Source organism: Anser brachyrhynchus (genome assembly GCF_964034855.1).
Source record: "Anser brachyrhynchus genome assembly, chromosome: 12".
In the NCBI taxonomy this organism is placed as follows: Eukaryota; Metazoa; Chordata; class Aves; order Anseriformes; family Anatidae; genus Anser; species Anser brachyrhynchus.
Window position 1 is genome coordinate 13197434 of NC_137707.1, and position 26466 is coordinate 13223899.

Consider the following 26466-nt stretch of genomic DNA (forward strand, 5'->3'; position numbering starts at 1 on the left):
GGCAGCTTTGTCTACTTCTGAACGCAGAAAACATCTTCCACTCCATGGCAGACATCCTCCTTCGGGAAGAGGACCTCAAGTTCGCCTCGACCATGGTGCACACCCTGAACACCATCCTGCTCACCTCCTCTGAGCTCTTCCAGCTGAGAAACCAACTGAAGGACCTGAGGACGCCGGTACGGGCGCGTGGCTCCATTTCACAGACGGGCAAACTGAGGCAGGGGGCGACTGCTTAGAAGCAGAGCACAGGTCACGCATCCCGTGGGCAGCGTGCAGTGAGCGCTGGCAGTCTGGGGACCGCCAGGACGCCCCTCGGCACGGGAAGGGGCCCCCGACCCCCCATGTAAGCCGATCGCAAGCCCTGCATGCCCTCCTCGGGCCCCCCGAGCCCCGCGGCAGCTGCCACCTCCCTCCTGCGCTCCCCAGGAGACAGGTGACGGGGGCGAGCACCCCGCGGGGCCCCGCTGGTCCCGCAGCTGTTCCTGCAGCAAAGCCGCTCCCGGAGCAGCTGCCAGCGGCAGCGGTGGCCGCAGCGGGCACCCCGAAGCCCAGGGCAGCGTCAGCACCGGGCGGGCTGGGGGGCGGAGAGGTGTCCCCCCGTGTTTTGGTGGCCCCCTCACCTAACCCCCCCGCTTCCTCTTTCCCCAGGAGAGCCGCAACCTGTTCTGCTGCCTGTACCGGTCCTGGTGTCACAACCCGGTGACAACCGTGTCCCTCTGCTTCCTCACCCAGAACTACAAGCACGCCTACGACCTCATCCAGAAGTTGTATCCTTGGGGGGGCTCTGCCGGGGCGCAGACGGGAGGGGGCAGTGCTTGCGGGGTGCCTCCCAGCCCCTCTCCCCTTTTTTTTTGGTGGTGTAAAAGAGGACGGCGCGATGGCTGAGCACTGACCTTCAGCCGCCCAGGAGGGGAAGCTCCTTCCTCCCGGGAGGATGAAGGCTTTGGCCTCCCGGACCCGTGTCCAGCGACACGAGCATGATTTCTTTCCTTCTCCTTTTCCACCCGCAAATGTTACCTTAAAACCCCCGTCCTCTGTCTGTCCGAGGCAGACTCCGGGTAGAGCCAAGCGCGGCGCACCCCGGGGAGGCAGCGATGCCCCCGGGCAGCCTCAGCTCCGCCAAGGCCGTGCTCCCACCTCTGCCTGGCGCAGGGCGAGGACACGCCGATGCCCTGCCCTTGTCATGGCCACTCCAAGGCATGGAGCCGCAGCTCGGCTCGGTGCAAGCGTGCCGCAGGAGGGAGCGGCGCGGCCCAAGCCGCCTCCTTCCCCCAGATCCTGGCTCCTTCCCTCCTGGCTGGCTGCAGCCTCCAGCACCTGGCCTGTGGAGCCAAGGTTTTGGTGCTCGGGGCCTGGGACGTGTCCCAGCAGAGCCAGCACCTGGCGCTGTGCGGGCCCTGTGGCACCACGGTGAGCTCACCCTCTGCCCGGAGCACAAGGGTTATTTCCCTGTGCCGGCACAACCCGGGACTCCCCAGGTGTATTTCCCTGCAGAGGAGCTTGCTATCGCTCTCGGTTACTCTTTCCAGCGTGTGCTGGTGTTTCTCCCAGGGCACCGGGGTGCTCTCGTGCCATCCCTGTGGCCACGCTGCCTCCCCTGCCCCCTGGCCTGTCCCCTGCCTGCCCGGGGGAGGAGGACACGGCACGGGTCGTGCCGAGCAGCTGCATCTCGGCATCACCCAGCTTGGGGCAGACCTCAAATCTCCACGTGCAGCCAGCCCAGTCCCACCCCGAGCCATGTCCTGTGGCACCACGTGGCTCTCAAACACGTCCAGTGGTTGGGATCCACCACTGAACTCGCAGAAGGGCCACAAGCCACAAATATTTGGGGTCCCCCCCCTGCTGCCACCAGGCCCTCTCCTTCCCAAGGTGCATCCTTAACAGCCGTGCCCAGCGGGGACCTGGAGGTCACCGTGGACTTCCTCACCGAGGTGGACAAGCTGGTGCAGCTCATCGAGTGCCCCATATTCACCTGTAAGGCTCGGCCCTGTCTTTTTGAGTTTGCTGGGGGGGTGGGAAGTGGGGGGCTCGCTCCAGCAGCCCGGGCACGTCCCCTCCCCGCTCCTTCGTGGCTGCGCGAATAAATAGAGCAGAAGTTATCGGACCTGGTGCTGCCAGCCCGCCGCTCGCGCTGCCCGCCGGGGAGGCAGCCGGCCCCCGTATGTGGGTTAACGGAGCGGGCGGCCGTGGCACACAACAAAGGCCTGGGGGAGGAAGGAAGGATGGGAGGGGGACTTGGGCCACGCGCAGCCCCGTGCCCGGGGGGATCAGCCCTACAAAATGGGCTGCTCCTGTCCCTGCAGGGGTCAGCGGGCAAAGCCTGACCCCCTGCCCCTGCTGTGCCCCACCGCTGGGTGCTGCATCCATGGGGTGTTCTCTCGACGAGGTTTTCTCCCACTGGAGGTTTTTCCCACTGGGGTTTTCTCCCCCCGGGGTTTTCTCCCACCAGCGACTGCATTTGGCTGTCCCTGGGCTGCTTCTCCCCTGGGGCCACGAGGAGCAGCTGGGCATTAGGAAAACTCCCAGTAAGGGCTCTGGGATGGGACCAGGACTGAGGAATATTTGGGGGCAGAGGTTCAGAGCAGTCAGGGGGGCTCCTTGGGCTCAAACGAGCCCGGCTGGAGGCTGCTGACACGTGAGGGACACGCGGGGAAGGGCTGCAGGCACGGTGTGATGCCAGGAGCTTCCTACTGGGCCGGGAGGAACCTGGGGTGTCGGGGCTGGAAGCGAAGTGCCTTCCCCCGCCTCCATCCTCTTCCTCTCCGCTTGCAGATCTCCGCCTGCAGCTGCTGGACGTGAAGAACAACCCCTACTTGATCAAGGCGCTGTACGGCCTGCTGATGCTGCTGCCCCAGAGCAGCGCCTTCCAGCTCCTCTCCCACCGGCTGCAGTGCGTGCCCAACCCCGAGCTCATGCAGAGCGCGTAGGTGCCGCGGGGACAGGGATGGGATTGGGATGGGGATGGGGATGGGATGAGGATGGGGATGGGGACAGGGACAGGACGGGGACAGGATGGGGATGGGGTCAGGGATGGGGACAGGGACAGGATGGGGAGAGGGACGGGGATGGGATTGGGATGGGGATGGAATGGGGAGGATGGGGACAGGGATGGGGACGGGATGGGGATGGGGAAGGGGATGGACATGGATGCCCCGTGCCAGGACCGCGCTCTGCCTCTGCGCTGCGGCTCCTCAGTGGCCGCGGCTGCTCCTTGCCCCGTGGCCGGGAGCTCTGGCTCGGGGTTTTTTTGTCTATATTTGGTAACCCTGGGAGGGCTGCGCCTCATCCGCAGGCATTTGGCATCCGGGATGGAAAATTTCACTTGTGGGGTCGCTATGGAAACGAGCAGAGCCATGGAGGAGGTTTTGACGGAGAGGGAAGGCAGCTCCCGGCGGCGGCTGGGAAAGCGTCCCCACCACGGCCATGCCGCCGTCCATCCGTCTGTCCGTCCGGGCACCCAAAAGGACGGTGACACCACGCCGGCGGGGGTGGCCGTCCTCACCGGGGGCCTTTTGGCAGCCACTTTTGTGGCCCCTCCGCGGTGACGGCGCTGGGAACAGCCCCGAGCCCTCCCCGGGGGGCTGCAGCCTCCCGCCCGGCTCCTTTTGCCATGGCCGGACGCTGCTGGGGGGATTTTACTCGTCAAGCCCCGGCTAACGAGCGGGGACGGCCGCTCGCCGGCGATGGCGCACGATGAAAGCTCTGCCTTCCTTTGCAAAGCCCCGGAAAAAAAAAAAAAAGAGAAGCGCTCCCAAGATGCGCCGTTTTCTGAAGCAGACCCCCACCAGCTCCACTCCTTCACTTTTAACTCGTCCCCTGGGCTGGCTTTTATCCGCCGTGCGCCGCTGAGCTGGAGCGGGAGCCCGCAGCCCCAATTTTAATTGGAGGGGCAGGGAAGGGGGGCACGTGTGCCTGTCCCCCCCCTCCCTTTTTTTTTTTCCCTCTCTCTCTTCCCTCGGCCGTGGCAGCCGGGTTTTCGGAGCGATCGGAGCTGTCAGACAGCCTGAGCATCTGATTAACGCTGACCTACATTCCTTCAAACACCGGAGGCTGCTTTCATAACCGCGAGCCCGGGCTGCCCCCTCCCCGGGGAAGCCGTGCCACGATGGGAAGGCGGCGGCGTGCCGGGCACGAGGGGTCCTCGTCCCACCCCGCGGCTGTCCCCGCACACAGATATTTATTTGGGGTTTTGTAAAGCCAGGCAGGGAAACTGAGGCACTGCCCCGGCGAGGCCGGGACCTCCACCTTGGGCACCGAACGTGCCTGGTGGCCTCCCTCCTGTCCCGGCCTCTCCTGGCCTCCATCTCCTGCCTCTGCAGGAGGGCGCCAGGACTCTGCAGGGCTCAGCAAGGTGCCAGCCCCTCGGCTCAGCACCAGCATCATGCACCGGGGCACGCGGTGCGGCGTGCTCTGCCCTCACGCTCGCCTTCCTCCCCGCAGGGACGGCACCAGGGCGAGCGCGGGCTCCAAGAGGTCGGCGGCCTCCAACATCGACTACACGGAGCTGCTGCAGCACTTTGACAAGGTGCAGCACAAGCACCTGGAGGCGCGGCACCAGCGAGCCGGGCGGGCAGAGCAGCTGGAGCGGCGCGGCGTCCTCTGAGCAGCCCCGCGCGGCCGCCCGTGGGCACGGTTGCAGCGCTTGGGGCAGGGACCAGGGCACGGGGACGCGGACCAGGGCACGGGGACAGCGGGTCCCGAGCACCTGGTGGTTTTAAGGGCAGAGGGAGATGGGCGAGCGCTCGGCACGGGGCTGGTTTTTCCCCCTCCGTGCTGCCTTACGCACGGTGGGACCCCCAGGCTGTGCCCGGTGTCGCCGGGAGGAGGAGAGGCCGCGGGGAAGGCGCTGACTTCTCCTGCAGCAGGGCGAGCAAACTCCCCTCCGCTTCGCTAATGCCTTCCCCGTGACCGTCAGCTGAGAGCACGGCCTCCTGCCAGAGGGACCGGAGGGGAGGAAACGCGCGGGGCAGGGAAGAAGGGAGCAAACGGGGTACTCCCCGCCGGGAAAACGAGCACAGGCACCCGCGCTCCCACCCGCAGGCTGCCACGGCCCCAGGACCCCCGCACCCCCCGAGCCCCGGGCACGGCCGGCAGCGCAGCCTTAACCCCGCGCCGGGTGCGGGTGCGGTGGAGGAGCCCCCCCTCGCTCCGCGCCCCCTGCACCCCATCCTCCTTCCTATCGCGAGCTCCCCGCGACAAAATAAAGAGAGCAACGCAGAGCAGCCCCGCCGTCCTGCCCTTCCTGCGTGGCTGGCACGGCCGCTGCGGCGTGCCTGCTGCTGGGGGCTCCCCATCAGGATATGGGGGTCTCTATCCATATCTGAGGCTCTCCATCCCCATATGGGGTTCTCCATCCACATATGGGGCTCCCCATCTGCATCTGGGGCTCCCCATCCACATGTGAGTCTCTCCATCCACATACGGGGTTCTGCATCGACATGGGGCTCCCCATCTGCATCCAGGGTTCACCATCCACATGTGGATCTCTCCATTCACATCCAGGTTTCCCCATCCATATCTGGGGTTCTCTATCTGCATATGGGGTTCTCCATCTGCATATGGGGTTTCCCATCCGCATATGGGGTTCCCCGTCCTCATACGGGGACTCTGCATCCACATCCAGCTTTCCCCATCCACATCTGGGGCTCTGCATCCAGGGGTCCCCATTCAGATCTGGGGTTTCCCATCTGCAACCGGTGTTTCCCATCCACATCCAGGGCTCTCCATCTGCATATGGGGTTCTCCATCCACATATGGTGCTCCCCATCCAGATCTGGGGTTTTCCATACGGATCTGAGGCTCCCTATCCACATCTGGGGCTCCCCATTTGCATCCAAGACTCCCCATACACATCCATCCCAAAGAGGAGCCCCAGAACTCCCAACCCTGGCTCTTGCTAGCCCAGTAGGCCCTGCTCTGGCCCTGCCACCTTGCCCCAGCCCTGCCACGCTGGCCCCGGGGCTGCTCCCCTGCCTGGCAGGCGCGCCGGGGCTTTTCCTCCTGCTCCTCTCCCCGAGAGGGGAAAAAGCAGCCGAAATTCTTCCAGGCCGTGGTCATGAAACCGCAGCGCGGTGACAGGCATTTTCCTGGCCCCGAGCAGCCGCTTCGCCCTGGCCAGCAGCGCTGAGGGGCCGCCGCGCACGGGGGGGCTGCATTTTGGGGAGCGCGGCTGCACCCCCAGCCCCATCCCGGTGCGTTTCGGGCCCTCACCTGATCCCGGGGAGGGGGCCGGAGGAATGCGGAGGGCTTTTATGGCCCCCGGCCTGTTTACAGCAGAGCTGGGCTCTGGCAGCGGGTTCCCCCGGCAGCCCCGCACCGAGGCTGCTTTGGACGGGATCAAGACATTCCTGGCATTCCCGGGAAAGGGCTTCCCAAACCCGGTCGTGGCGGGTTAATTTTAACAGCCAGCCCTCCAGGACGGGCCAGCCGTGCCTCCCCGAGCCCCCCGGCCACCTCTTGGCGCACGGAGGGGACATTGGGGTCCCTGCTGCGTGTCCCCCACTGCTGATGGCCCCAACAGGGTCAGGGTTTGGGGAGAAATCCCGGCTGGAGCACGGGGCTGTGGTCCGGTCCTTATGGGTGGCTCTTGGCCAGTGGTGGCCCGAGCAGCGTGGTGACACCGGGACACGGCCACCGGGACACGGCCACCAGGATATTGGGGCTGTTTTCATGGCTGGATAGGGGATATAGGGGCAGCAGCCCCCTCCATGCCCTGGCGGTGGTCCCAAGCCGGGCTCAGCACCCCCAGCACCCTCTCGGGGTGCAGCTCAGTGCCGTTGGGACCCCCCCAGACCCCAGCTGGGGTTGGGGCAGGGTCTCCCTGCGGACTTCCCACGCTTCCCAAGCTCAGGACCCCAAAACCGGCCACGGAGCCCCCCCGGGGATCCCTGCGGCGCACCCAGGCGTGGGACCCCCGGGTGGGGAAGACCCTTGGGGAGCCCCCCCCCAGCCCCGAGCATCCCTTGGTTCCCCCCCCCAACCCCCAAAGCATCCCTCGCCCCCCCAGCCCCAACACCCCACGCACATCCCCAACACCCCTCAAACCCCTTTCCACCCGCACCCCCAGCACCACCCCCAGAGCCCCCCCGAGCCTCCCCCACCCCTTGGGGGGGTGTCCCGGGGCCGCCCCGGGGGGGGGGGGGGGTCTCCCAGATCCCCCCCCGTCCCACACCGCTGACCTCGCCCCCCACCCCTTAACCCCGCGCATCCCTGGGGGGGTCCCCCGCCGGCCCCCGGCCCCCTCCGCCCCCCAAAAACCCCCCCGCCCCCCCCCTCTTCGCCCCCCCCCGGGGGCGGGCGGCGCATGTGCCGCTCCGGAGCCCGCCCCGCTCCGCCCCGCTCCCCGCCGCCGCCCCGGGGGCTCCGCGCTCCGCTCCCCGGCCCCATTCCCGGTGCCGGCCCCGCTCCCGGTCCCGGTCCCGTTCGTCCGCCGCCAGGGGGGCGGCCGGGCCCCCGCACAGCCCGGGGGGGGGCGATGCCCTGCCCGCCCCCCCGCCGCCAGCCCCAGCCCCGGCCCCGCCGGCCCGGCCCCGCCGCCGCCGCCCCCCCCCGCCGCTGAGCCCCCCCCCCCCCCCCCCCCCCCGGCGCAGCCCGAGCCCGAGCCCGAGCCTGGCCCCCCCCGCGGCCCCCCCCCGGCGGCGCCCCCCCGCCCCGGGCAGCCGCAGCGCCCGCCGCGATGGAGACGGCGGAGAAGGAGTGCGGAGCCCTCGGGGGGCTCTTCCAAGCCATCATTAACGACATGAAGGTAGGGCCCCCCCCCCGAGCACCCCCCCCCAACACCCCTCCGATCCCCCCCCCCCGAGCCCCCCGTCCCCACCGGGGGGTCCCCGCTCCACCCCGGGGCTGCCACCGGAGCCCCCCCCCCCCCCCCGCGTCCCGGAGCGGTGGCAGCAGCCCCGGACCCCCCCCCCCCCGGACTCCCCCCGAGCCCCTCCGGCTCCCCCCTGCTTGCCGCCGAGGGGGGGGGAACCTTTGTGTGCCCCCCACCCCGGGCTTCGCCTCCCTTGGGAGCAAAGGCTGGGTGCCCCCCCCCAAAAAAGGCTTTATTTCTCTATTTTTATTTTATTAATTATTTTTTTGGGGCTCGATTTAAAACAAAATAGGGATTTTTTTGCCGGGGGGGGGGTGGAATTTCTCGCTGCCCGGCCCCAGCGCTGGGGCTGCTGCCCCCGGGCGCTCCGGGGGGAAGAGAGCTGCCTCCTTCCTCCTCCTCCTCCTCTTCCTCCCGCTCCCTGCTGCAGCCCCGGCCAGACAATGCTGTCATTGCCAAGGCAGGGGAGGGGGGATAAAAAAATAAAAGCCTCGCCGAGGAGGAGGTTAACCCCTTCGGGGGCCGGCGGTGTCCCCACGGGGCTGGGATTGGGGGGTTTTGGGGGGGGGGGAGCCCCCGAGTGAGAAAATCCCGGTGGCGCACGGGGACGGGTGACGGGGTGACCCCAAAGCCCCAGGGGGCTGCGGTGCCGGGGGAGGACGGGGAGGCCGAGGTGGCTGCGGCCTCCGAAATTCCCGTGCCCAAAAAGCTTGGGGGTGGGTTTGGGGAACCCCCTTCTTCACCCTCCCAATGCCCTTCGCCCCCCTCCTGGGCAGCCCCTGCCTCAGTTTCCCCGTTCCCTCGGTGGCCGCAGAGGGGACGGCGCGGCCCCGAGCCACCATCCCCACGCCAGTGACAGCGGGGACTCCTGTGGGGACACCACTGGGGAGGGGGCAGGAGCCCCTCACCCCGGCACCAGGCACCCGCGTACCGGGCTGGATCTGTTTCCATGATGTTGGCTGAAGGCTAAAAAAAAAAAACTACAAAAAAAGGGCAGAAAACCAAAAAAAGCGTGCTGCAGCTTCAGCTGCGCTCCTGCTGCGCACCGGAGGCCCCACGGGCGCAGCGTCCCCACCGGTGCTGGTGTCACCACATGGGCGTCCCGGGGCACCGGTGGGACAGGGGGACAGAATCGGTGCCGGCGTGGAGCGCGGCAACATGCCCGGCACGGCGGGGACCTGCGGCGGTGACACCGGGGCAGAGGGACGTGATTTCGGTGGCTTTGGGGGCACGCCAGTGGCTTTTTGTCTCCCCCTTGGTGGCTCGAGGAAGGAGGGCAGCGGAGCCCCGTGGTGGTCTCGGTGCCGGTGGATTTGTCCGTGGTGGCTTCTCCGTGGTGCGCAGCGTCCCCAGGTGACCTTGGCATGTCCTTGTCCCCGTTGTCCTTGTCCCTGCTGGCCTCATCCGCGTCCTCCTCCTGCCCGGTGCCCCAGAGGGCTGGGGACGATGATGTGCTCCCCACGGCTCCGTCCCGGATGGCCTGGCACAGAGGTGGCCCGGGGACGTGGCTGTGGCCCGACGGACGTCACGCACCAGGCGGCACCCTCCAACCGTGCCGGCCGGACCCGCGAGGGAAGGGAGGCTCCCGAGGGCTCCAAACCCAGCGGTGTCCCCGCTCCACGCAAGCCCTGTCCCCAAACGGGACAGAAGTGCCACCAGAGCACCGACAGCCACCTCCGGGGACTTCACAAACCTGGAACTGCCATCAGATGGCCTCGCCGTGACGGCCTCCCCGTGACAGCCTCACCAGGATGGCCTCTCTGGGATGGCCTCACCAGGACAGCCGTGGGATGACTGCTGGGACACACGGCACTGGGACGGTGACGCCGGGTTGGCACCAGGACTTGCCTCACCGAAGTGGCACCAGGATTAACGGCACCGGGACCGGTCTCGCCACGATGGTGGCTCCTCGATGGCCTCACCATGCGATGGCACTGGGATCAGCCTCGCTGGGACTGACCTCAAGACACCCCCGGCACTGGGATGGACTCGTTCTGCCACTGGTTTTACTGGGATGGCACCAGGATGGTCCCCCCAACACCTGCACCCTGTCCCTGCCACTTTGAGCCTCACCTCCACGGTGAGGGCAGCCTCTCCCGGAGCTCCCGGCCCGGCGATGAGGTCTCCGAAGGCCAAGGATGGAAGGGGGAAATCTCGGGGTGTGGAGGGCAGGGAGGAAGAGGCAGTGGAGGACGGGGCGAGCGCTCAGCCTCTGCCGGCCACCGAGGCTGTGCCCGTCCCCGAGCTGTCTGCCCCCCACCCCCAGGGGAGGCTGGGGGGGGCTGTGCCCAAGGTGCGGGGTCTGACGGCCGCCTCCCCCCTTGCAGAGCTCCTACCCCATCTGGGAGGACTTCAACTCGAAGGCCACCAAGCTGCACTCCCAGCTCAGGTGAGTGGTCAGCAGGGGGATGACGGGGGGGCACGGTGCCGGACCTGCCCCCCCCCAACCGGGGGGTGACACCGGTGTCCCTGCCCCCCCCCCAGGACCACAGTGCTGGCCGCGGTCGCCTTCCTGGACGCCTTCCAGAAAGTGGCCGACATGGCCACCAACACCCGAGGTAGGACCTGGGGGGGGACACGGGGGGCTGGTGGTAAGGGGGGGTCACAGCATCATGTCCCGTTCCGCCCCCCCCCGGGCCGGGGCTGCCCCTGCGCAGGCGCCACTGGGCTGCCAAGCAGATGGTGCCGGCGGCACCCCGGCCATCTGGAGCTGCTGGGGAGGAGGAGGAGGAGGAGGAGAAGGAGGAGGAGGAGGAGGAGGAGGAGGAAGGCCTGAGCCACAATCAGATTTGTCTCCCAGCCCCCAGCAGTGGGATTAGGGCATCGAGGGGCTCCGGGGGTGCTCCGGACACCCGGGTGGAGGTGGCAGGGGGACACGGCACGGCGTGGGGGGCGGATGGGGAGGAGGGAGCTGAGGGGTGCCCCCACGGCCCCCGCTGCGGGACGAGAGCAGGTTTCAGATGCTTCACCTGGGGCTTTTTGGGGTGCGGGGAGGCAGCACCCCGCTGCCCGGCCCGCGGGCAGGGATTTCTGACGGCGCTCTGCGGGATCTGCGGCGCTGCCCCCCTGTGGCCACCATTAGGCTTCAGAGTTAACGGCTGCCTGCCTGCCAAACGGGGGCGGCTTCTTTGCAGAGCCCCAAAATGTACCGCTCACGGAACCCCGCAGTGGCTATCGATGTATGCATTTAACCGGGGGGTGGGGGGAGCCCCCAGACCCCGCTGGCCGCCCCCGACACTCAGTGGGCCCCGCTCTGACCCCCAGGGGCCACGCGGGACATCGGCTCCGCGCTCACCCGCATGTGCATGCGGCACCGCAGCATCGAGGCCAAGCTCCGGCAGTTCACCAAGTAGGTGCCGCGGTGGCGAGCTGGGAACCCCCCGGGAGCCTCCCCAGGGATTTTTCCCACCCCACCCCGGGGGGGGGGGGCGGTGTCGGCCCCGCTCCCACCTCTCGTTTTGCGCCCCCGCTGCAGCGCCCTCATGGAGAGCCTGATCACCCCCCTGCAGGACAGGATCGAGGACTGGAAGAAAGCCGCCAACCAGCTGGACAAGGACCACGCCAAAGGTGGGGGGGCATGTTTTGGGGTGGGGGGGGGCTGCTTTTTGGGGTGTGGGGGGGATGCTTGGTCCCACCCCGCCCCTGTGCCCGCAGAGTACAAGCGGGCCCGCCACGAGATCAAGAAGAAGTCCTCGGACACGCTCAAGCTGCAGAAGAAGGCTCGCAAAGGTAGCGGGGGGGGCGGCGGCAGCGGTGGGGCGGGGGGCGCGGGGGGGCCAGCCGGCGTTTCACATCTCTCTTTCTCTCTCTCTCTCTCTCTCTCTGTCTCCTTCCCTCTCCTCCTCCCCTCCGCGTCCTCCCCGTAGAGCTGCTGGGTAAGTGAACCACTGCCCCCCCTCTGCTTCCTTATCTGTGTCCACACCTTGGGCGAAAGCCAAGGACACCCCCCCCAAAGATGTCATCCCCGTGTCCCCCCATCCCCGCCTTCCCCCTCCCCCGGCTCTTCCCTTTTGCTGGGGCTTTGTCTGTCTGTCCGTCTGTCTGCCTGTCCATCCGTCCGTCCCCGCTCTGCCCTGCTCATGCTACCTCCCCCCCGCCGCCACCACCACAATCCGTGGGGAAGGCGATGTTCCCAGCCAGCCAGTGATGTCGCCATTTGGGTGGCCATGTCCCCAGTTGGATGGCCATGTCCCCATCCAGACGGCCATGTCCCCATTTGGGTGGCCATATCCCCCTTTGGATGGCCATGTCCCCATACGGATGGCGATGTCCCCATCTGGATGGCCATGTTCCCATCCAGCCAGTGATGTCCCCATCCATCCGCACCCCTCGTTGGCTCACCCTCCACGGGGAGTGGGACAGGGCCCCCGGCCCATGATGCAGCCATGCCTGATGTCCCCCCCCCGGTGTCCCCCCGGCAGGGAAGGGGGACCTGCAGCCCCAGCTGGACACGGCGCTGCAGGACGTCAACGACATGTACCTGCTGCTGGAGGAGACGGAGAAGCAGGCGGTGCGCCGGGCGCTCATTGAGGAGCGGGGCCGCTTCTGCACCTTCATCGCCTTCCTGCAGCCCGTGGTGGTAAGCCATGGCCTCCCTGGGGGGGGGGATTTTTTGGGGGGGGTCCACCACCATCGGGTGCTGATGTCCCCGTCCCCTCGCCCGGCTCAGAACGGGGAGCTCACCATGCTGGGGGAGATCACCCACCTGCAGGGCATCATTGACGACCTGGCCGTGCTCACCGCCGAGCCCCACAAGCTGCCCCCCGCCAGCGAGCAGGTCAGCGGGGGGGGACGGGGTGGGCTAAGGGGGGGACGCTGCCCTGGGGGGGCTCCAACCCGCTCCCTGCCGCAGGTGATCAAGGACCTGAAGGGCTCCGACTACAGCTGGTCCTACCAGACCCCCCCCTCCTCGCCCAGCAGCTCCAGCTCCCGCAAATCCAGCATGTGCAGGTGCGTTGTTAACCCTGGAGACTAATGGTGGCCTGCGGGGAAGCTCGCCAGGTGCCCGACTGGTGCCCAGTAATGCAGAGGGACTGGTCCTGGGAGCCCCCACCCACAGCCCCCATCCCCACGGACTAGCGTGCTGAACCTTGTTCTCAAGCCGTCCTCTCCTTCCTCTGCCCTCCCTGCTGCCCTCGCCCCCCGACGTGCCCCCCCAGCAGCGTCAGCAGTGCCAAGGGTGGCCTCCCATGGCCCGGGGGGGCGCAGACGTGCTCGCCCTCCTCCACCTACCGCTACCGCAGCCTGGCCCAGCCGGCCAGCGCCGGCACACGGCTCTCCAGCGTCTCCTCGCACGACTCTGGCTTCATCTCGCAGGACGCCGCCTACTCCAAGCCGCCCTCCCCGATGCCCTCAGACATCACCAGCCAGGTGCGGGGAGAGGGGAGGAGGGGGAGAGGAGAAATGGGGCTCCTGGGCCTCGGTTTTCCCATCTGTAAAATGGGCGCAACCCCCCGGTGTGCGCTTCTGGCCGTGTTGGGAGGTGAACGTGGGGGATGCTGCAGGAGAAACTGCGCCCCCCCCCCCCGTGCCCTCTTGCCATGTCCTAATCATCCCAAGCTTTTGGGGAGCCACTTGGTAGTGTCCCCAAATAAATGCTTTCCCCCCCCCGGGCACCGAGGATGCCCCAGGGCCCTCTGGACCCGCTCGCGGGGTGGGAGCGGGTGCGGCAGGCACGGCACTGGCTCACCAGGTGCGCTCTCTGCCCCCCTGTGCTCGCTGCTGCTCCTGGACCCCGGGGCACAACAGAAGTCCTCCAGCTCAGCGTCCTCAGAGGCCTCGGAGACTTGCCAGTCGGTCAGCGAGTGCAGCTCCCCCACCTCGGTGAGTCTTCCCTCCCCCACGGCCCCCAGGGTGAAGCCTTCACTGCTCTCCTCCTCCTCCTCCCCTCCATCCTGAGCGGCACGGTGCCCGAGCTGGGGACCGTTCCCTGCGTCCCCCCCACCCCGTGCCTCGGTGCTCGCAGGATTGGTCCAAGGCCAGCCCCTACGACCAGCCCGCCGTCAGCACCCTGCAGCGGCGCAAGGACCGCGTGGAGCACCTGCGGGAGGCCGAGGTGGGCTCGGCCACGGGCGCCTACCCGGGCATGGGCACCGAGGACACCCCCAGACCCCGAATGTCGCCGGCCACCATCGCCGCCAAGGTACCGTGGGGGCAAGCACAGCAGTGCTGGGCTCTTGGGGTGGTCTGGGGGTTCCCTGGGGGGCTGACAGAGCCACCTCGCCCCCGCAGCACGGCGAGGAGGTGTCCCCCGCCGCCAGCGACCTGGCCATGGTGTTGACACGGGGGCTGAGCCTGGAGCACCAGAAGAGCAGCCGGGACTCGCTGCAGTACTCCAGCGGCTACAGCACACAGACCACCACCCCGTCCTGCTCCGAGGACACCATCCCCTCCCAAGGTACCCAGGGGGCACCCCGGGGCGTCCCCAGACTTTGGGGAGGGGGCGCTGAGGCTGGTTTGTGCCCCTGGGTGTTGCGTGAGAGGCACTGGGCTCACGGCAGGGTGGAGCAGGAGGCACTGCCTTCCCCACCCCGCGTGGGCACGGAGGTCCCACCCGGTTGCGTTGCTCCAATTGCAAGGCTTCGCTCTGGTTTCGCAAGAGGGCACGAGCCCGGACCCGATCCCTTTGGCCCTGCACCAACACAGGGTGGGGAGGAGGGGGGCACCCCATTGCAGCTCGTGGATTTGGGGCTGGGGGTGGGAAGGGCATGTGGAGGCGGTGGTCGCACCCATCGGTGCACACAGTGCTGCGGCACGCAGCGACGGGAGCGTGAAGCAGGGGGACCCGGGCCCTTTGGGTATTTTTTGGGGCCAAGTTGGCCACCAAAGTTACAGCTGATAGCACTGTTGGTGGCCATTGTGCCACGATGGCCGTGGCATTGTGTGGCCATGAAGTGTCATGTTGGTGGCATGGCACACAGAGGCGGCCGTCGGGGTGCTCGCGGTTGCGAGCCCGGGGCCGCCCGTGACCCCGCTCGGTGCCCGCAGGCTCCGACTACGACTGCTACTCGGTGAACGGCGACGTGGAGTGCGAGCCCCAGAGCGACTTCGACAAGTCCTCCACCATCCCGCGCAACAGCAACATCGCCCAGAACTACCGGCGCATGATCCAGACCAAGCGCCCCGCGTCCACCGCCGGGCTGCCCAGCGGCACCAGCCTGCCGGCCGGCACCACACCAGGGGTGGCCACCATCCGCCGCACGCCCTCCACCAAGCCCTCGGTGCGCCGCACGCTCTCCAATGCCGGCCCCATCCCCATCCGCCCGCCCATCGTCCCTGTCAAGACCCCCACGGTGCCCGACTCGCCCGCCTACACCGGCCCCACGCGGGTGGGCAGCGAGGAGTGCGTGTTCTACGCCGAGGACGCCTCGCCCGGCCCCGTGGATTTTGCCAAAGCCTCACCCAAGCGCTTGAGCCTCCCCAACACGGCGTGGGGCAGTGGTAGCGCGGCCGAGATCCCCATCTACCCTGGCGCAGCGCCACGTGGCACCGGCGCCGCTGAGGAGGAGGAGGAGGATGAGGAGGATGAGGAGGACCGGCAGCTGGCCGCCAACCGGCACAGCCTGGTGGAGAAGATTGGTGAGCTGGTGGCCGGCGCCCGTGCCCTGGGCGAGGGGCAGTTCCCCTTCCCCACCGCGCTGGAGGAGACCCCCGCACCACCCCCCGCGCCTGCCATGGACCCCCCGGCTGAAGACATGCTGGTGGCCATCCGGCGCGGCGTGCGCCTGCGCAGGACCGTCACCAATGACAGGTCGGCCCCACGGATATCGTGATGGTGCCCGCAGGGACGCGGCGGCGGCGCACAGCTGGGCACACGGGGATGGGAGCCCCCGGGGGGGCGCAGGGACCCCCAGCCGCAGCAGGGCACAGCGCCCCCCCAGCCCCGTCCTCACGCTGGTCACCGCCTCTGTTGGTCCCTTCCCCACCTCGTTTTTCTTTCCTTCCTCACGTTTTTGGGTTCCTTTCGTTAATTCCGTAGTGTGCTGCCGTCTCGCGCCCGTGTCTTGCGCTCTCCTGTTCCTGCTCCATCTCCCCATCCGTCTCCCTCTCCATCTCTCCATCGCCACACGTCCCTCTCCCTCTCCCCCTCCATCTCCCTCTCCATCTCCCATCTCCTTCCATCTCTCCATCTCCCCATCTTTCTCCCCATCTCTCCCTCCATCTCCCCATCTCCCTTCCCATCTCCCACTCCATCTCTCCCCCTCCATCTCCCCATCTCCCCCTCCCCATCTCCCCCTCCGCATCTCCCCATCTCCCCCTCCATCTCTCCATCTTTCTACATTTCTTTCCATCTCTCCTCCTCCCTCTCCATCTCCCCATGTCCCCCTCCATCACCCCCTCCATCTCTCCATCTCTCTCTCCATTTCTCTACATCTCTCCATCTCCCCCTCCATCTCCTTCCCCATCTCTTTGTCCGTCTCCCTCCCCATCTCCTTCTCCATCTCCCCATCTGCCTTCCAATCTCCCCCTCCATCTCCCCATGTCCTCCTCCATCACCCTGCCCATCTCCCCTTTCCTCAGTCCATTCTGCGCCCTGCTCCCTCCTCTTCCTCTCCCAACTTCTTTCTCCTTCCTTCCCCCTGCCCCCCCTTCCTCCTCCTCTCCCTTTCACCCTTTCTCCCCCCGTCCCCCCCCAGCGCAGGACCCATCCATCCCCATCCCCATCCTGTCCCCATCCCGCGGGGGGGGCGACGCCAGCCCCGGGGCAGCACAGCCTGGCCCCGGCCCCCCCCCTGTACATAGCTCGCCCCCGCCTAGGAGTAACCTCGTAGCCACCGTCCGGCCCCGTCTCCCCTGTCGTGACCCCAAGCGCTGATGACAAGTGACAAACGTCTGGGGTTGGGGGCGGGGTGGGGGGGTCCTTCTCATTTTGTACAGAGAGCAAAAATTCCTTGGAAAAGAGAAAAAAAAAATTGTCTTTCGACTGAAGTAATTTTTCTGGTGCTGTTGTTAACCCGCTCCTTTACTTTCTTTTTTTTTTAATTTATTTCCCCCCGTGCTCCCGTCTCCGCTTCCCCCCACCCTTCGGCCACGTTTCTTTCTTTTCTCCCCTCTCTTTTTTTTTTTTAAGTTTTTAATTTTATTTTATTATTTTTTGGTGGTAACGTCCCCTATCCCCCCCCCCCCTTGAGCCCTTGATTTAAATAGTCACTGCTACGAGTAACGAATGCACTGTGAAGATTCCAGTATTAATAAAGGTTGTACTGTAATTAGCCCCGTCTGCGCCTCCATTGGAACCGGGGGGGCCCTGTCCCTGTCCCCCCACCCAAAATTCGGGGTGCTGAGGGGGCCCCCCCCCACGTGGGGTGACGTTGCCAATCCCTCCCCACCCCTCCCAGGGCGTCCCCGGCACCACCCCGACAATTACGGGGCCGTTTCCCAAGGGTTTGGGGGCGGCCGTCCTGCCCCAACACGTGGTGGTGACATCAGTGCTGTGGGGCAGCCGTGGGGCAGGAGGGCGGCATGGAGGGGCCTGGAGCCCAGCACGTGCTGGTGACTGGCTGTGATGGTGGCGTGGGGCTGGGGCTGGTCAAACGCTTCCTGGAGCTGCCGAGCCCCCCGCGGCGCCTCTTCGCCGCCTGCACCGACCCCGACGGAAAGGTGGGGACCTGGGGGAGGGGGGGTTGGGGCAGTCACCGTGGTGGGGGCAGTGCTGCGAGGTGTCGCTGTGATGGGGGGTGGGGAGGGGTTGGGGGGTTGTGGTGGTGGGGGTGGAGGTAGTGGTGGTGGTGGAAGTATTGGTGGAGGAGGTCATGGGAATGGTGGAGGAGGTGGTGGTCTTGGTGATGGTGGCGGAGGAGGTGGTGGGGATGGTGGTGGTGGTGCTGGTGGTGATCGTAGGGATGGTGGTGGGGATGGTGGAGGAGGTGGTAGGGATGGTGGTGGTGGGGATGGTGATGGTGGTGGAGATGTGTTGGTGGAGGTGTTGCTGGGGATGGTGGAGGAGGTGGAGGTTGTGGTAGGGGTGGAGGTGGTGGTGGTGGAAGTGGTGGTGGTGGAGGTGGTGGTGGTGGAGGTGGTGGGGGTGGAGGTGGTGGGGGTGGTGGAGGAGGTGGTGGGGATGGTGTTATTGCTGGTGGGGATGGTGGAGAAGCTGGAAGTGGTGGCAGTGGGGATGGTACTGGTGGTGGGTGTGGGGAGGGTGGGGATGGTATTGGTGGAGGTGGTTGAGGTGGTGGGGATGGATTTGTTGGAGAATGTGGTGGGGATGGTAGTGGTGGAAGTGGAGGTGCCGCCGGCGGTGGCAGTGCTGCTGGGTGTTGCAGGGCACCGCAGCAGGGACCACCTGCCCCATACCTCGCCCCGTGGGGCTCCTGGTGCCGCCCTCTCAGCCCCGTTCCTCCCTCAGGCTCTCAACGAGCTGGCTCTGGGCTCCCCCAGCCTCGTGGTCCTGCCCCTCGGTAGGTGCCAGCGTTCCAAAACCCTGTCCCCCAGAACACTGTCCCCCAAAATCCCGTCCACCCCAACACCGTCCCCCCAACCGGGGCCGCCCAGTGCCCAGGAACTGCCTCAGGGCACCCCTCAGAGCTTCATGCACCAGCTGCGGCCACCAGCGTGTCCCTGGGGGTGTCCTTATGGTGGTATCCCCATGGGTGTTCCCATGGGTGGCCTTGTGGTGTTGTCCCCATTGGTGTCGCCATGAGTGTCCTTGTGGAGTTTTCCCTTTGGGTTCCCCATGAGTGTCCCCAGGGATGTCCCCATAGATGTCCCTGTGGGTGTCCCAATGGGTGTCCTTGTGGAATTGCCCCATGGGGGTCCCCGTGGGTTCCCCATTAGTATCCCCATGAGTGTCCCCATGGATGTCCTCGTGGTCTCCCTGTGGGTGTCCCCACGCTGTCCCCCCCGCAGACGTGACGGACGCGGGCAGTATCGGCGCGGCGGCGGGCCGGGTGCAGGAGGAGCTGCGTGGCGCTGGCCTCGGCCTCCTGATCAACAACGCGGGCGCGCGGCGCCGCAGCACGCTGGAAACCGAGACGGCCGAGAACATGGCGCTGCTCTACGCCACCAACACTGTCGGGCCCCTGCAGGTCACACAGGTAGGGCTTGGGGTGGGGGGGGGGGGGTGGGGGGCTCCCCGACCCCAAAACTATGGGGTTGAGGCCCAGGGGTGACAGCCATGCCCCCCCCAGGCCTTCCTGCCCCTGCTGCGGGAGGCGGCGGAGGCCGGGCGCGGGCAGGGGCTGAGCTGCAGCCGTGCAGCCGTGGTCAATGTCTCCAGCGCCATGGGCTCCATCGGGGTGGCAGCGGCCTGGGGGGACGCGCAGGACATCTCCTACCGCTGCAGCAAGGTACGGCCCTGGGGAGGGGTGCAGGGTCACCCCTATGGGGTCCTCACCCACCTGCCGGCCACCCCCCGACGGTGCCGCTGTCCCCGCAGGCAGCGCTGAACATGCTGACGAAGTGCCAGGCCCTGCAGTACGGCGACAGCGGGATCCTCTGCGTGGCCATCGACCCAGGCTGCGTGGAGCCAGCGCCGGGGCGCGAGTCGGTGAGGGATGGGGGCACCGACAGCGCCGCGCCGTAACGTCCTGCGGGTGTTGTGCCCCATGGGCATAAAGCTCTATGGGTATCATGCCCCATAGACGTAGCACCCCACGGACAGAGTACCCCATGGGTATTGTAGCATCCCATGGACATAATGCCCCGTAGGTATCATGCCCCATGCATATAGTGCTCCATGGGTATCGTGCCCCATAGGCGTAGTGCCCCATGGACAGAGCACCCCCATGGGTATCATGCCCCATGGACATAGCACCCCATGGATATCGCACCCCATGACTATTGTGCCCCATAGACTTAACGACCCCCCCCCCCATGGCTCTCACACCCCACAGCCATAGTGCCCCACCGATATCACACCCCACAGATACAGAGCCCCACGGATATCTCACACCATGGCCCTCCCTCCTCATGGCTCCCACCCGGGTCTCACAGGCTCCATGATACCACAGCAAGGGGACAGTCCTGGGCTCTCCTTTTAACCGCTCATTATTTCCCCATTTCTCACGTTATTTCCCCATTTCCTGTATTATTTTCCCATTTCCTGCATTACTTTCTCGTTTCCATTGGAGCCCATGTGTCAGCAGAGGGCACCCCGGCCCCGTGCTCGCCTGCCCCTCACGCAGCCGTGGTGCCGCACCGTGGGGCATCGCCACCCCAAGCTAGGGTCACCCTGCACCGACCGAAGGCTGGCGAGGCCGGGGCCTCTCCCTGGCCTCGTGGAATTGTTTTATTGCGCACCCAAAAATGGATTTTTTTCCAAAAAAAAAAGACGCAGAGCAGTGGGCCCCCTTCTGGGCGTGCACGAGGGGCTCAGCGCCGCTGTCCTTGTCCCTGCAGGGCCCGGTGACGATGGAGGAGAGCACCCAGGGCGTCCTGCGCGTCCTCGCCGGCCTCTCGGCCTCCAGCAACGGCACCTTCTGGGACTGGCGGGGGCAGAGGCTGCCGTGGTGAGGGGGCACCCCCAGCCCCGGGGCTGGAGATCAATAAATGGCCACGGCCATGCTGGGACGGTGCCATCAGGCGGCCCTGCGCCACCCGACCCCATAGCTGGAAGGGCTGGGAGGTGGGGAGGGAGGTCTATGGGGTGGGAGGTCCATGGGAAGGGAGGTCTATGGGGCAGGACGTCCATGGGGAGGGAGGTCCATAGGGAGGGATGTCCATTGGGCAGGAGGTCCATGGGGAGGTAGGGCCATAGGGTAAAGCGTCTATGGGGAGGGACGTCTATGGGGTGGGAGGTCCATAAGGGAGGGATGGCTATGGGGTGGGATGTTTTGGTGGGGGAGGACGTCAATGGGGAGGGATGTCAATGGGTGGGGGGAAGTCTATGGAGGGGACATATATGGAGCAGGACGGCTGTGGGGTGGGAGGTCCATGGGGAGGGAGAGCCATAGGGTAGGATGTCTATGGGGCGGGAGGGCTATGGGGAGGGGGGATGTCTATGGGGAAGGATGTAAATGGAGTGAGATGTCCATGGGGCATGAGGTGGGATGTCTTTGGGGTGGGAGGTCCAGGGGGAGGGAGTGCCACAGGATAGGTCTGTGGGGAAGGAGGTCCATAGGGAGGGATGGCTATAGGGCAGGAGGTCAATGGGGAGGGAGGGCCGTGGGGTGGGATGACTATGGGAGGGTCATCTATGGTGTAGGATGTCTGTGGGGAGGGACATCGATGGGGCGGGAGGTGCATGGGGAGGGATGTTTACGGGGAGGGACCTCTATGGAGGTGGGAGTTGGATGGGACAGGATGTCCATGGGGAAGGAGGGCCACAGGGAGGGATGTCTATGGGGAGGGTTGTCCATGGGGTGGGCTGTCCATGGGGTGGGGGTATCCCTAGGGCGGGAAGGGGTGGCTATGGGGCAGAAGGTCCATGGGGCAGGATGCCGGTGGAGGGGGATATCCACAGGGGCAGGATATCCATGGGGAGGGACGTCCAAGGGGTGGATGTCCATGGGGTGGGAGGTCCCTGGGGCGCAATGTCCATGGGGCAGCTCCGGTCGCCCCCCTCATCTCCTCCCCCCCCCAGGAGGCAGAGGAGCGGCGGCTCCGCCCTTCGGCCTCGGCCCCCCCCGCCCGGGGCCCGGGCTCGGTGCTGGGCGCCGCCAAGTGGTTAATGGAGGCCGGGACGGGAGGAAAATGGGACAAACGGGGGAGTTTTTAAAAAGCTAAAAGAAATTTTAAAATAAAAAATAAAAATACAGGATAAAGAAATTAAAAAAAAAAATAAGAAGAAGAAAAAAAGAAAATAGAGAAAAGAAGAAATTAAAAAAGAAGAAAATAAAAAATAAAGAAGGAATAAAAAATAAAGAAGGAATAAAAAATAAAGAAGGAATAAAAAATAAAAAGCATTAAAAAAATAAAAAATTAGAATAGAAACATAAAAAAGAACACGAAATGCCCGAAGAACCCCCCCCCCCCGGCGCGCCCTTCACCCTCCTCCTCCTCCTCCTCCTCCTCGCTGGCTCCCCGCCTCGCCGCCGCTCTCCGTGGCTCCCCACCGACCTGCGTGGAGGGGCTGGGGGTCAGCAGGGGGGGTCAGCACCCAGGACCACCCCCGAACCCCCTTCCCCACTCACAGGGCGCCCCGAAGAGCATCCGCAGCACCCGCAGGCAGTTGTCCAGCAGCGCCTTGGGGCGCACGGCCTTGGGGCGCCGCTCGCCGCTGTGCAGCCGCTGCACCAGCTCGGCCACCGCCGCCGCCACGTCGCTCTGCGGGGACACGTCACGATTCTGGGGGCGAAGGGGGTCTGGGGGAGGCGGGGAAGGGGGGGGGGGGGGGGGCTGCATTGGCCGGGAGTCTGACCCGGGCCTCCTGCAGCGGGGAAGGGCAGGGAGGCCGTCAGTAGGCTTCAGAGTGAACGCCGCAGCCACACGGGACAGCAAAGCTCGTGCTTTCCCAACGGGGCACCCCAAGGGGCTGCACATCTGCGGTTGTGGGGTTCAGGGGGTGCTGCAGGGAGCAGTGATGGGCTCCGAGAGCCCACCCCCCACAAGGGATATCGGAGGCAAAAATTTTGGGATTATCTGCATTGACCGGGAATCGAACCCGGGCCTCCCGCGTGGCAGGCGAGAATTCTACCACTGAACCACCAATGCCAGATGTGGGGCACCCCACGGCGCCTGCCCACGGCCCTGCCCCACAGCTGGGGTCTGTCCATCCCCGTCCCCCCCCAGCTGGGCACCCCGCAGCACCATGACATGGCTGGGGCGGTGCAGCAAGCCTAAGGCCTGCCCCACACGCCGCAGCTCGGAGGGGGCACAACAGCCCTGCAGTAAGGTGAGACCCGTCCCACACAATACAGTTGGGGGGAGGGGGGGGGGGGGGGGGGGCAAAATGGGGACAGGGCCCCCCCCAGCTGCCACCTGGCTGGGGACCACGGTGATGCCACCCTGGGGGCTGCACACAGACAGCTGTGGGGTGCAGGGGGAGGCAGCCGGAGGGGGGATCCCACAGGGAACAGCACCTGGGTCACCCCCCCCCCACCCCCCAGGGAACAGGAGGGCAAAAATTTTGGGGCCTCTGCATTGGCCGGGAATCGAACCCGGGCCTCCCGCGTGGCAGGCGAGAATTCTACCACTGAACCACCAATGCCAGATGTGGGGCACCCCACAGCGCCCACCCCTTTGCTCCCAGGGCAGGGGGGGGGGGGCAGCAGTGGGGCAGGGGCAGCGGTGGGGCAGGGCCCAGCACCCACCTCCTCCCACCCTACATCCCCCACCAGCAGCAGTGCCCCATCCCACCAGCGTGGGGCAGGAGGGCAGGGAGGCTGTCAGTAGGCTTCAGAGTTAACACCACACTGACCCCCCCCAAAAAAAAAAGGGTTTGCTGCATTGGCCGGGAATCGAACCCGGGCCTCCCGCGTGGCAGGCGAGAATTCTACCACTGAACCACCAATGCCCAGCTGTGGGCCCCCCCCCGGCCCTCCCTCCCCTCCCCAGGGTCACGCGGGCCCTTCCCCTCCCCACCTGCCGGTACTGCCCGTACTCCCGGCCCAGGGCGTCGAGCAGCTGGCCCAGGTCGCGGGCGTAGGGCCATGACGGGTGCTGCTCCGGCAGCGCCTCGCGGATCCGCTGCACCGCCTGCGCGCTGACGTGGAACCAGAGGTAGCGCAGCGAGGCCTCCGAGGCCGCCCCGGCGCGCTGCGGGACGGGGGAGGCCGGGGGTGAGGCCGTGGCCTCCCTGCCACCAAACCGCCAAAACCCCAACCCACCAAACCCCAAAACCCAAACCCCAACCACCAAACCCCAACCACCAACCCCAAAACGCCAAAACCCCAACCCACCAAACCCCAAAACCCAAACCCCAACCACCAAACCCCAACCACCAACCCCAAAACGCCAAAACCCAAACCTGCAAACCCCAAACCACCAAACCCCAACCACCATCCCACCGCCACCACCGCCGCGGCCTCCACCCCGGCCTCGTCCCCAGATTGTCCCCATGGCGGCCTCACCAGGCGGGTGATGTTGGCCGGCCTCAGCACCTCCTCGTACTGGACCCGCAGCGTGTATCCGATGGGGAAGTAGTGCTTCTGCCGGGGGGGCGCAGGGGAAAGAGCACAAGGGGCTGGCGGGGAGGAGGCCCGGCCTTCGGGCCCCCCGAAATGGAGGCTGCCCCCCAAGGCGGGTGGGGAGGCCGGGAGGCCGGGAGGCCGGGTACCGTGTACTGCAGGCGCTTCTCGTAGCGCAGCTGGTCCTGCAGCAGCCGCGCCAGCTCGCACTCGCCCAGCGCGGCAGCCTCCAGCCTCAGCACGGCCAGGACACCTGTGGGGGGTACGTCAGCCTCCACCCTGCACGGTGACACCCCCGGGTGACACCCCATGGGGACACCCCGGGGACACCCCCCCCGACACCCGTACTCACACAGCACGGCCGCGTAGCCCTGGTGCATGGTGACGGCGGGGGCGGGCGGCGGCGCAGCCTGCATGGCCGGGGGGCGCGGGGCGGGGGACGGGGGACAGGGGACAGGGGGTGGTGTGCGGTGGTGGCCCCCGACGGCTGCCACCTGCCATGGGGGTGGTGGGGGTCAGGCCCCCGCTTGGCCTCGCTGTCAGCTGCGGGGCCTCGGGACATCGCACAGGGGGCAAGGGCACCCGCCCCATGGGGCCTTGCCATGTCCCCGTGCAATGTCCCCACGTTATGTCCCCGCGCTGTGTCCCTACACGGTGCCCCTGTGCCACGCCTCTGTCATGACCCCGCACAGCGGCTGTGCCGTGTCCCCATGCTGTCCCCATGCTGTCCCCAGGCCCTGTCCCATTCCAAGTCCCCACCTGGGGGCTGTGCCATGCCCCCATGCAGTGTCCCTGTGTCCACATGTCCCCATGTGGGGACTGTGCCATGCCCCCACACAGCGTCCCCATGCCCTGTTCCCACACCCTGTTCCCACGCCATGTCCTGACATGATGTCCCTATGCCCTGTCCCCACACGATGTCCCCATGCCATGCACCCACACGGTGTCCCCATGCCCTGTTCCCACGCCCTGTCCCCATACCATATCCCCAGGTGGTGTCCCCACGCCCTATTGCTGTGCCCTGTCCCCACGCGGTGTCCCCTGCCATGCCCCCACACAACGTCCCCATGCCCTGTCCCTATGCCATGCCCCCATACAGTGCCCCCATGCCCTGTTCCCACACGATGTCCCCACGTCCTGTCCCCACACCATATCCCTGTGTGGTGTCCCCATGCCCTGTCCCCATGCCGTACCCCCACGAAGTGTCCCCATGCCCTGACCCCACACGGTGTCCCCAACCCCTATCACCGTGCCATGCCCCCACATGGTGTCCCCGTGCTCCGTCCCCGCGCTGTGTCCCCATGCAGTGTCCCCATGCCCTGTCCCCACGCAGTGTCCCCATACCAAATCCCCACATAGTGTCCCCACGCCTATCCCCCTGCCCTGTCCCCACACAGTGTCCCCACACAGTGTCCCCCTGCCATGCCCCACGCGGTGTCCCCGTGCCCTGTTCCCATGCCCTGTCCCCACGCCATATCCCCACGCGGTGTCCCCACACATCCCCCTGCCCCGTTCCCACGCCCTGTCCCCATGCCCCATCCCCATGCCGTACCCCCACACAGTGTCCCCATGCCCTGATCCTATGCGGCGTCCCCACACCATACCCCACACGATGTCCCCACACGGTGTCCCCATGCCATATCCCCACGCAGTGTCCCCGGTCCCTGTCACCGTGCCATGCCCCCACACGGTGTCCCCATGCCCCGTCCCCACACTTTGTCCCCACGCCATATCCCCACGCGGTGCCCCCACACCCCGTCCCCACGCCCCGTTCCCACGCCCTGTCCCCAAGCCCTGACCCCACGCAGTGACCCCCCCATGTCCCCACGCGGTGTGCCCCCCACGCCCCCTCGGTCCCCCTCTCCCCCCCCACGCGAGACCCCCCTCCTCTCCCCTCCTCCCCCCCGCCCCCCGGCGCCCCCCCGGTGTCCCCGTGCCCACCTGGCGGTGCCGGTGCCGGTCCCTGTCCCCGTCCCGGTGCCGGTCCCGGTCCCCGTCCCCGTCCCGGTCCCTCCCGGTGGCGGCGGGGCCGTGCCGGGCTCCCCGGGAGGCGGGCGGGGGGCGGCGGCGGGGCCGGCAGCGGGCGGGGCCGGCACCGGGACCGGCACCGGGCACCGGGCACCGGGCGGGGGGCGCGCGGAGCCCACGGGGGGCGCACGGAGCCCCCGGAGCCCGGCACCCCCCTCCCCGCCCCCCCCCCGGAGCCCCTCGGGGTGCCCAAAGCCGGGGGGACCCGGGCCTGAACCCCCGGTCCCCGAAACCCGATTACGGGAGGGGTCGGGGTGACGGGGAAGGGGGGGGGGGGGCCGGCACAGACCCCCCCGGTCCTCCCGGAGCCCCCCCGGCGGTGGGAGCGGCGCGGCGCTGCCGGAGCCGCCGGGATTCCCCTGGCACCGAGTCAGGGCGGCGGCGGCTGCCGGGAGCTGCCCCCCCCCGGCCCGGCCCCGCTTCCCCGAGCAGCCCGGGGGGGCACCGGGTCCTTGGGCCACCCATGGGGGCACCCCGGGCGCGATTCCGCCCTCGGCACGGTGCTGGGGGACCCCTGGGGAAAGGGAGCCCCAGGTGGGGGGACACAAGCTCAGGCTCAGCCCGCAGCCCCCGGTGTAAAGCGCGGAGCCCTCCCTGCCCCAAAAGCGGGGTGCCGGGCAG

The 26466-nt window shown here is 67.2% G+C and overlaps 4 protein-coding genes across 8 annotated transcripts in view; 3 read left to right on the top strand and 1 right to left on the bottom strand.

The window, feature by feature from the left end:
- VAC14 (VAC14 component of PIKFYVE complex) overlaps window positions 1–5219 on the top strand; it is a 50283-nt gene extending 45064 nt beyond the window's left edge. Inside the window, exons 15-19 of the mRNA XM_080552787.1 lie at window positions 2–176; window positions 649–767; window positions 1895–1974; window positions 2773–2923; window positions 4441–5219. Of these exons, the coding sequence (XP_080408913.1) occupies window positions 2–176; window positions 649–767; window positions 1895–1974; window positions 2773–2923; window positions 4441–4603 (688 nt within the window). The 3' untranslated portion in view covers window positions 4604–5219. The remainder of the gene's footprint in view (window position 1; window positions 177–648; window positions 768–1894; window positions 1975–2772; window positions 2924–4440) is intronic.
- A 2363-nt stretch (window positions 5220–7582) lies between these two features.
- MTSS2 (MTSS I-BAR domain containing 2) lies at window positions 7583–17022 on the top strand. Of its 2 annotated transcripts, none has more exons than XM_080553189.1 (14): window positions 7583–7744; window positions 10138–10199; window positions 10295–10368; window positions 11075–11159; window positions 11286–11377; window positions 11465–11539; window positions 12232–12389; window positions 12480–12587; window positions 12663–12760; window positions 12970–13180; window positions 13559–13633; window positions 13776–13952; window positions 14042–14207; window positions 14798–17022. In XM_080553189.1, the coding sequence occupies exons 1-14, from the start codon at window positions 7676–7678 to the stop codon at window positions 15580–15582; spliced, it is 2235 nt and encodes a 744-aa protein (XP_080409315.1). In that variant the 5' UTR covers window positions 7583–7675; the 3' UTR covers window positions 15583–17022. The 2 variants fall into 2 exon arrangements, with proteins under 2 accessions (XP_080409315.1, XP_080409316.1); XM_080553190.1 differs by having other exon boundaries at window positions 12973–13180.
- Window positions 17023–17195: 173 nt separating this feature from the next.
- On the top strand, window positions 17196–20320 carry LOC308176878 (C-signal-like). The gene is made up of 6 exons (XM_080553197.1): window positions 17196–17410; window positions 18159–18210; window positions 18659–18846; window positions 18940–19098; window positions 19188–19298; window positions 20150–20320. The coding sequence occupies exons 1-6, from the start codon at window positions 17273–17275 to the stop codon at window positions 20261–20263; spliced, it is 762 nt and encodes a 253-aa protein (XP_080409323.1). The 5' UTR covers window positions 17196–17272; the 3' UTR covers window positions 20264–20320.
- A 200-nt stretch (window positions 20321–20520) lies between these two features.
- IL34 (interleukin 34) lies at window positions 20521–25935 on the bottom strand. Of its 4 annotated transcripts, XM_080553195.1 has the most exons (8): window positions 25759–25911; window positions 24170–24311; window positions 23967–24070; window positions 23761–23838; window positions 23273–23446; window positions 21883–22015; window positions 21739–21808; window positions 20521–21471 (listed from the first exon to the last, which is right to left on the bottom strand). In XM_080553195.1, the coding sequence occupies exons 2-8, from the start codon at window positions 24231–24233 to the stop codon at window positions 21417–21419; spliced, it is 678 nt and encodes a 225-aa protein (XP_080409321.1). In that variant the 5' UTR covers window positions 24234–24311; window positions 25759–25911; the 3' UTR covers window positions 20521–21416. The 4 variants fall into 4 exon arrangements, with proteins under 4 accessions (XP_080409321.1, XP_080409319.1, XP_080409322.1 ...); XM_080553193.1 differs by lacking the exon at window positions 21739–21808 and having other exon boundaries at window positions 21856–22053; window positions 25759–25935; XM_080553196.1 differs by lacking the exon at window positions 21739–21808 and having other exon boundaries at window positions 21449–21471; window positions 21856–22015; window positions 25759–25912.
- Window positions 25936–26466: the final 531 nt, after the last annotated feature.

What these genes read in the sequence shown, in the direction of transcription:
- MTSS2 (XM_080553189.1), top strand. Translation starts at nt 7,676, where the DNA reads ATGGAGACGGCGGAGAAGGAGTGCGGAGCCCTCGGGGGGCTCTTCCAA. An exon ending in AAGCTCCGGCAGTTCACCAA is followed by an intron (nt 11,160 to 11,285) that starts GTAGGTGCCGCG and finishes CCCCCGCTGCAG; the next exon opens with CGCCCTCATGGAGAGCCTGA. An exon ending in GCAGAAGAAGGCTCGCAAAG is followed by an intron (nt 11,540 to 12,231) that starts GTAGCGGGGGGG and finishes TCCCCCCGGCAG; the next exon opens with GGAAGGGGGACCTGCAGCCC.
- LOC308176878 (XM_080553197.1), top strand. Translation starts at nt 17,273, where the DNA reads ATGGAGGGGCCTGGAGCCCAGCACGTGCTGGTGACTGGCTGTGATGGT. An exon ending in GCACCGACCCCGACGGAAAG is followed by an intron (nt 17,411 to 18,158) that starts GTGGGGACCTGG and finishes TTCCTCCCTCAG; the next exon opens with GCTCTCAACGAGCTGGCTCT. An exon ending in TCTCCTACCGCTGCAGCAAG is followed by an intron (nt 19,099 to 19,187) that starts GTACGGCCCTGG and finishes CTGTCCCCGCAG; the next exon opens with GCAGCGCTGAACATGCTGAC.
- IL34 (XM_080553193.1), bottom strand. Translation starts at nt 24,233, where the DNA reads ATGCAGGCTGCGCCGCCGCCCGCCCCCGCCGTCACCATGCACCAGGGC. An exon ending in GGGCTACGCGGCCGTGCTGT is followed by an intron (nt 24,071 to 24,169) that starts GTGAGTACGGGT and finishes TACCCCCCACAG; the next exon opens with GTGTCCTGGCCGTGCTGAGG. An exon ending in GGGAAGGGGGTTCGGGGGTG is followed by an intron (nt 21,472 to 21,855) that starts GTCCTGGGTGCT and finishes AATTTCTTTTAG; the next exon opens with CTTTTTAAAAACTCCCCCGT.